General features: G+C 41.3%; 1 protein-coding gene across 1 annotated transcript in view; it reads right to left on the bottom strand.

The window, feature by feature from the left end:
* The window catches only part of LOC108747043, a 35,611-nt gene that overhangs the window by 7,414 nt on the left and 19,189 nt on the right, over positions 1–9,008 (bottom strand). The window contains exons 3-4 of the mRNA XM_018484274.1: positions 8,009–8,260; positions 2,277–2,391 (exon numbers count right to left, since the gene is read on the bottom strand). Of these exons, the coding sequence (XP_018339776.1) occupies positions 2,277–2,391; positions 8,009–8,260 (367 nt within the window). The remainder of the gene's footprint in view (positions 1–2,276; positions 2,392–8,008; positions 8,261–9,008) is intronic.

Below are 9,008 nucleotides of genomic sequence, written 5' to 3'. Positions count from 1 at the left end.
ATATATATATATACTTGTATACGTATTAGAAATAACACGCACATTTTTTTGGTAAATCTTTCATCAAACCGAAATTAAATTCTTTTTTTCCCAACAAAAAATTGATTAAATCCAATAACTTTTTATTTTTTGTTTTGTTTTAATCTTGAATTACTTTGATGGACTCGGAAAATTTTGAAATTGTATTTTGCTTATTCATATTTTAAATGTAATAAGTAATTTTTGATAAGAAAACATATAATTGTTGATAAATTGTCGAACGGATTATAATTGAGTAATTGTTCTTGTTGTTGGACATGTATGTATACGAAGAACGAAATGGAACTATCGAAAAACAATCGTCGTGGAACGTCACAGGTCTAATTATTTGTTTGATTTATCGCATGAGAGAGAGAGAGAGAGATTGTTATCAGACACGCGTTCTTTGGTGCACGGCATCTGATAGATAATATTTTACTGAGCGACTAGTGTGAGTGCGTTCCCATCAATGTTTCATTCTCTCTCTCTCGTCCTCCTCCTCTCGCCAACCCTTTGTCAAAAATGTACGCCAGCGCCGTTGCATCACCGACAACCAAACAACGCACGGTGCAACGCGCATTCCCGATGCATCGTCGGCGGTGCATCGCGACTAGCACGCTCCCGCCAGCAAATTATTTATCGATCGATCTTGTTGTACGGCCACTTTCGAGGCTTTCAAAAAATAATGGCTGAGCCAACCAACGGCCAGGCTAAATGACTGTCAACAATTCCCGGCGTGCCGATGGAAACGACGTTGTGTGTAGATAGCAGTTCCTGTTGCATGCTGATTAATAACAGCACGTGATCGAATATTCATAGAATTTCTGAGTCCATCATATGTGGTAGAATTCGAAAAGGAGCTTGTCTGTTTACCGTACAGTCATATAATGTTGCGTGTCCAATGATCGATCTATACTACTTGAACGAACAATTGTACCTCCAGTTAAACATTACGCGTTCTAGAAATTGCTGGTCAAGAGAAAATCATCTTGTTAAAAGTCATATCTAGATTTACACGAAAAATGTTGTACTGCATTTATTTCACTTCTCTCGTGCGAATAAATTATATAAAATACACTTATACTGTTATAAGTAACGATGTGCGTTTTGCGTAAGTTCTTCATTGCTCCACGCATATTTCGATGCAGAATTCAAAAATTGTTTCAAGCTAAATATAGACATAGTTAATTTTCAGTATGAAATCTTTACACACACACACACACATATATATATATATATATATATACTGAAAAAAACAAGCGCAATGGCTTATTTTAACTGTAGATACAAAAATACATTGAAGAATTTCCTAGACAAACCCAAAGCTGAAACAAATCTTGCCGAAACAAACCGCATATATTTTTTTCAAACTCCAAGAAGCAAACATTTCGATCACGTTACTCTGTTAGTAAACATAAATAAATATAGACTTTGATTTTTTTTTTCTAAAAATGATTTTAGACTTAGCTAACGATCGGTAATTATCTATACGGGTTTACTTATTTTGGGTTTATGGGCAAACGAAAAGAGCAACGTAGAAGACGCTGGGCCGAGTAGCGGATTATCCCTCGGCGTATTCTTGGCAGATGCCGAGGTGAAATCGCGCATAAATTGCTAACGACGCGCACTTTGTTACAAAAGCATGAGCCCGCCGGTCCATTCTGCTACTGCCGTCGGCTTGATTTATCGTACCAACGTGGACAATGCGAGAAATATTCTGGCGTGTTCGCTTCGTAAATCACGGTTCTTCGGCAGTCCATACACCGTACCCCCATAGAGAGGAGGTACTCCCTCTCCCTCTCGCGAAATATCACGGGGGGGGGAGGGAGGGAGGGTGGCCCTTCCCCGTTCTGGCAAATGTATATGCACGCGTGTGAGAGAGAAATGGATAAACGGGAGGACGACGCAAACGGGAGATACACAGTCAATTCGGGATACGCATCCGTAAATCACGGCAGAATCGCATTCGTGGATTCTGTGCTCTCAGCATCGTCCGCCCCCGAATACTGTATTAATTCTTTTTTCCCCGCGGTTATGACACGTGTATACCTTCGGGATTCTAAACGGAACAATGACGTTGTCGCGGTCACTGCGCCTCTTTTGCGCCATATTGCCTCGAACAATGCATCAACGACGCGAAACTTTATTATCGTTTGGCGTTCACGATCGATGTGTCATGTCACTGGAGCATTACGAAAAATGCAATAACTTGTAATTGACAAAATTATCGATTGTCCTCTCATCTTGAATTATCTTACCTGTCGTTCTCTTCTGTATGATCTTCTCCTCGATCAGCGCTCTCACGCTGACGGACGCCGTCTGCAGAGGTGGCCCAACGACCTCTTTCTTCTCGCTCTTCTTGTTCTCCGCATCCTGTAACACGTGATAAAAAAAGATTTTTTTTATTGCGTTGTTAAATTAAACGAATAAGTTGTTAGTCCACGTGATAAAAGCTGAATACTACCACAAGCGTTCTAAATACATAAATTTTCCGCGTTGCTTTCGAATTCTTTGTTTTTTTTTTTTAAATGAATTGGTCATTAATGGAAGGAAAAATTATATACGCGAAATATTGATGTGTCGGATATCTTGTCAACTGATTGTAGTCTAATATAATAAAACTGGGTGTCGTTGTTCGTGTGTGACAATAGGATTTTACTCGGGCGCATCTAGAACTCGTAGTTTAGCTAAAATCCTTATTGAACCCCCGGCCACGAAGAACTCGTGACGGGAGAACCTGGATTAGAAGCTCGAATCACGGGCAAATTGACGCGCGGGATACTAAGGGAGACGTAGGGAGACTACAATGGTGAATAGGAGAAGCAGGAGAGCGGGAGGGGCCGGAGATGCACGCTAATCACTGAGCAAGGCTAATTGAGGCGCCCGTTGGATTATATCGTAATGGAATCTCCGGCGTGTGCGATTCAACATCCTATAATACACCCGGCGCTAAGGAAAGCGCCTAGTTTCTTGATGCCTGCGAAGAATCAAATCAGTGTTCAAACTTGGATTCCGAATCGCGAAATCTCAATACATCGTAGTAATAAAATTTATGTATTTATCATTCTTTATATAGCTTAATATTCGTGCGTGTTGGAGAAATCATTATTTAATAAGGATACGAGCCAAAAATTTGAGAAAAATTATAATTGAAAATTGATTATATAAAATTTATTAAATTTTTTAATAAATATTTGTTTGAATACTAATTATAATAAATATAATAAATATATATACAAAATGTAAATATATATTTATTTGGGACAAGAATCAATTTGATTTAAGTATCACTTTTTTTTATTGCGTAAATATTTCTAAAAATTTGGTAAATTTTTTTTTCAATGTACGAAAAAAACATTTCTTACTTTGCTTAAAATTTTTTCTTAAATCTTAAAATTCTTTTTATCTTCATCTCGTATATACGACTACTAATATTTTCTGATACTTATACTTCGATGCCTTATATTCTGTCCATTATCTAAAATTATATTTCCTTTTTCAATGCTTTTACAAAAGCTCTCAATTACTCAATGCTGCTACATAGCATTTCTAAGACGACATAATACATTTTTTTATCCATCTACGTTGCAATATCGATCGATCAATTGAAAGAACGATAAAAAAAAAACGCAATACACTGACACGACACAATAGCATCTCGCGGACTTATCATCATCGTATCGATTTATTATTATCCTCAAAGCAGTATCTTCGCAAGAACCTTCCCTCTCCACATCCCGCAAGATAAGTCGTTCTTGCTCGCGAACTTACTGTCGCCGCGAGCTACGGAGGCCCTACTTCCTAACTCACTAAGCACGGGAATTCCTTAAAGTCCGTGTAATTTTTTCCCTAAGGCGCCCGCGCGTAAAAGTTATATTACTTAAAAGTTTCCGCGAGTTATACGCACATTGTGCAAAGTGGACCTTGGCGCGACTCGTCCCCACGATATGCAAGCTGGAGAGGTCGCTGCCACTCCAAAGCATTTAGCAAACCGGTGAGTTTCACGGGATACGTTTATAATTAGCATACTAATACTCGAGGGTGTTTCACGCGCATACATCTTCCGCCGCCATTGCCCTTATGTTAGTAACTGGCGTCGATAATATATCTCTCCGGATACATACGTCATCATCGTCGTCTTCGTCGATCCTTAATGGGACGGGAGCGGGCGGCCGGTCGACCTCTCGCGCGGGCGCGACCCCCTCAATTTCCTATCTCCTACTTCGATACGTGTGTAACGCGGCGCACTTACGCACCCGCAGCCGCGTATATATCACGCCTCCCACGAAATTGAACTCTGTCTTTGACGGGGCGTACATCGTTCCGCTCGCTTCATGAATATTGATCGGCGGCCGTTAATACGCGGAATTGATTGCGGAACGTCCGCCACGCCGCGCCGCGCCACACCGATCCGATCCCGAACTCATCAATTCGATCTGTGTCGATTACAGCTACCGGAATTATCTCCAGCGACTACCATCGTGTCCGTGATTATACCCTTGCGAGTTCTTCGGTAACGTTTCCTTTGTACGAATTATTTTTATACTCCGCGAAAAGTGTGTGTACAATTGCGAGCAAAGATTTATCTAGCCCGTCAGCACTTTCTCTTGATACATCGATTTAATTTAATTTCGAATTACTTTTACGTTTCTGCAAAAATATCTCGTACCGTGGAAAAAGACGTGTCTATCGACTTGGTGTTTTTATCTTGGCTGGTCAATATATCTATCGGTATTCTATTTAACGCGCCAGCGTGCAATACAATTTAGAAGAAGCGCATAGGCTATGTCTTATGGAGTATGATTACAAAGGGGGCGATTGACTGAATGAATGACGCTGCCGAGCGTCCTATGCGGCTATTTCCGATATTTCTTGTTCTTATCTCAGCCACGCTAGACATTGATCAATCGACAATCCATAGCGCGCTTACGTTTTCCAACAATTCCTACCTTCAGACGATCAATCGTACTGCACGTCAACTACTTACAGAAAATAAATCTGAAACGCGTCGGCGCAGATTTATTGCTGACGATTTATCGCTCCGAAAAATCATTCGTCACGCGACCGTACAATGTAATGAAAAACGGCCATCGGCTCGTGGGGGTGGTAGCGTGTGCCGCGTGCGGCATATATGCGGGCGATTCCTCCGAAAATACAACGAATTAGGGCGGCCTATAATTCGCCCCTAAAGCCCACCACCATTACACGGCTATCCGCGGGCTCGTGGAATCTCCTGGAAAGAGAAGCGCATCCCCCGCGCACACGGAGATTAACAGCAGATGCCACTTAATGAACCTGAACGTGGCCACTAACTGCTCTCATCATCGGACACGCGTCCTGAACAACAACTAACGCGGTTACACGATGGACGAGACTCTGTCTATACAACTCAATGAGTTTTCCCGTTTCACCCCTCTCACTTCTCCTGCCCCTCTCTCTCTCTCTCTCTCTCTCTCTCTCTCTCTCTCTCTCTCCCGTGACGTGCATTAATCTGGGCTATATATCCACGAATCCAAAGGGCCATCGAAACTTTTCAATAATTCCGTGCGACCGTGGGCAAAAAGCTCGGCGATGGGAAGTTGGCTCGCTGGCAACCGGATAGAGCTTTCGCAGTAGTGCGGCGCCCGTTGGTCTCTCACGTTGGTCGAACATGGACGAGCGAATACGCGGAGGAAGGAGACGAGAAACGAGGGGGTGTTCGAGGGGGTGGACGTAGGGCAAAAGGAGGAGGAGGAGGCGTATCGCGGTGAAAACTCGGGTGCTCGAAACGAGAGCAGCGCCGTTGAAAACCCCGGCCGTAACCAGTCAGATTCAATCTGCATAATGGAGAAAGCTCGAGACAATGTTTGCACGGGGCTCTCCGCGCGTGCAATGTTTCCTCCCGTTCCCCTCCCCCCCCTCTCTCTCTCTCTCTCCTCTGAACCGTTAAATCGTATCTCTCTTGCTGTTCCTCTCTTTTCCATCCCCGAGACACCAGCGGACTCGCTGCGGATTGGTTCGGGGTTCGGGTGGAACCAAAGAGCTTGTTAATGGGTTCATTTGGATTCGATCATCGCCTTACCTTTCCCATCCACCGGTGGTAACGTCTCCCTCGCTCGTCTGCGTTTTATCTCGTCTTCCCTGATTTACTCGTCGTCGTACCCGCCTCGTTCCAATCTTTACTCTATCGAGTCGTTACTGAGCGGTCTTCTCATCCGCCATCGCTTACGTAAAGGTGAATGGAATAAGGAGGAAAGAAGGACCGAGTCACCAGTAAGCGACGGCAGAAGGTTAGATGGTCGTTAAAAATGTTAATTGGAAAATTAATTTGACGTACTCATTTGTCAAGATTGCACAAGAGCGTGAAAGATAAAAGGGAAAGTAGCTCCAGAATTCATAAGGACGAATTGAAAATAAATAATTAAATACGATAATACATTTTTTTTTGCATTCTTAAAGGTGTTTAAATTTTGAAAATGCAATTCACGTTTATCTTTATATTCACACAAAATATTCGATGCACGTATATTTGTATATGTTAAGTTTCTTTTTCTTACAATACACTTCTCGAGCTTTCATATTTTCACAATCGCGCGATAAAGTCTTATGGGTTGGAAAAAAAGTCTCGATTTATGTGTGACATATTCAATATGTCGATTATTATTCTTCTTGCCTTTTAATGCCATCTGTCAGCTCAGTTTATTCCCACTCGTTCCGTAGTACCGATTACGTCATCGTCTTTCAATTGCAGAATAAAGAACATCTCCAGTCCGCCATTCATTTTTCCCCCTGCCTACCATCCAGAATCGAGTGAAAAAGGGAAAACTTTTGTCCGACGAGTTTTTCACGACGTACTTTTCTAAACGACGTGGCCTTCGTTAAGACATTTTTAATCAGCGGAAGAAGAGCTTCGAAAAGACGGAAGCGGCGAGGGGAGAAAGGATTTTCGCGAAATCGCTGATCTTTCTATTTCAACGGCTGCAACAACGCCTTACTCCTCCTGACCTTATTAAGAAAACCGCTGTTCGCATCCTTCCTCCGTCTAGGAATAGAAGAGATGAGAAAAGGTAAGACGCAAGGAGGGAAAGGTGTGGTGAAGTCGCGCGGATCTCGAAGGGCGATTTCCGCAATTTCTCTTATATCACTTTTTACGTCTTTTTTGCACCCTCAACGCGGCGATTATCACCTTGAGGATGCATCCCCGAGTATCGCGTTCCTCGAGGCCCCCGAGACGACGGCGGCAGCTTGATGAGATTTTCATAGAAACGCCGGTTGATTATTCGGATGCAAGATGCGCTCGCGCGAATTCGCGCGATTGCGAATTCATATGGTGATGCCAACCGTCGGCGCGATATAACTTTGGAACCGCGCGCGGAGATTTTCTCGAATATTAAAGTTTTCGCGCCGAAAATGAAGTTTTGGACGGCGCGGTCGGGCGGATGCAAATAAAATCAGCCGCCGCGAGATGAGTTCCTTTATCCTGAAGAAATAAATTCGGCTGCGACCGAAAGGAAGTGTCAAGCTACAACGTATGATCTTACATTGTCACATTACACTTCGCGACGTAGACGACATTTGAAAACAATATTTTTTTATATAATTGTAATAAAATTGCTATCCGATAGTTTTCCTGACAAAAGAAGATTTAAGTTTTCTTGAATAAAATAAGAAAAATTTACAATATAATGAGGGCATGATATAAAGTTTAATTTTTATTTACTAATCAGATATATCGGATATTAATTACGCATTCACTTAATTTTAATTATTTTGCTGAGTCTGGGATTTGAAATGCATTATATATGGTTTGATTCCGCTCTATAATCGCTATTCTTAAAAAAAAAAAATATATATATATATATAGAGAGAGAGAGAGAGAGCAAAATTATAATATAAAACGTTATTCGAATATTTTAGAGCGTTAAGCTCATTTTTTATTAAGCTCTTAGCTTTATTCGCATAAATACGTAAACAAAAGCTTCTTCAAGCGTTCTCCTTGTCAAATATTTACCTTTTTAAAGTAACCGCCGTGGAGTCGCATATGGCCATTAAGGGCCGGTATGTTTTTAAATTTTCGATGGCACAGATTGCACTCCACCGGTTTCGGTTCCGTTTGGGTCTTGTTGGAAGTAGTGACCGTTCCGGGGGAAGACGAATTACCGGGAGATGGACTGCCCTTCCCTACATTTCCGCTTCCCGGCGAGCCGACCTGCTGTTGTTGCTGTTGCTGCTGCGCCTGCTGCTGCGCTTGCTGCTGTTGTTGCTGTAAGCGAGAAATAAATCCTCTCTTAATATATAAAGAAAGATTAAAGAAAATATTGAAACATTTACAACACTACAGAGTGTCTCAAATATCTCGAAATTTGTCCGCGTCAAAATGTTTAAAAAAAAAAACTTATATTATTTTAACCTTTAATTGCCATTGTCTCGCAGACACGGACGGAGGTGTGGATTCTTTCAATAAAATAATAAATAAAGATTTAAGTAAAACAAATGTCACGTTAATAATTTTTTTTAAACATAAAGTCATGTCTATTAAGCAACAACGCAACAAAAATATAATGAAAGTAACTACTTAAAGAAACAAGACTTTTTAAACGGTGCTAGTGTTAGACTCGACGATAATGTTAGTATATGACAAAGGAGGCTTTTAACGGTAGTTAAAAGGTTAAATCATAATTACTATTACTTAATATTAAATAATAAATGATTTAAAGGGATGCAACAGATGTCGCATATAATTGCTGATGATACTCAATCCTGTATTTCTACAGAGAAGGAGAGAGAGAATAGCGTTTATAAAATATTCGCAACGTAACGACCTCATTATTTCCGACGGTGGCACATAACGAGTAAAGACTAGAATAAGCGTAAGACCGAGAATAATTGAACAAAGGGAGAATTTCCTTTATGGTAGCTTCTTCCTTTATGGCGCACCCTACATCTGGCTTAATGTTGCTCTTCTCTTGAAGTCGCAGAAGATTTTTAATGGCAACGCACGAAGCTTTCCG

The sequence above is a fragment of the Trachymyrmex septentrionalis genome, unplaced genomic scaffold (assembly GCF_001594115.1).
Source record: "Trachymyrmex septentrionalis isolate Tsep2-gDNA-1 unplaced genomic scaffold, Tsep1.0 scaffold190, whole genome shotgun sequence".
NCBI lineage: Eukaryota > Metazoa > Arthropoda > Insecta > Hymenoptera > Formicidae > Trachymyrmex > Trachymyrmex septentrionalis.
This window is presented reverse-complemented; position numbering and strand designations above follow the sequence as displayed.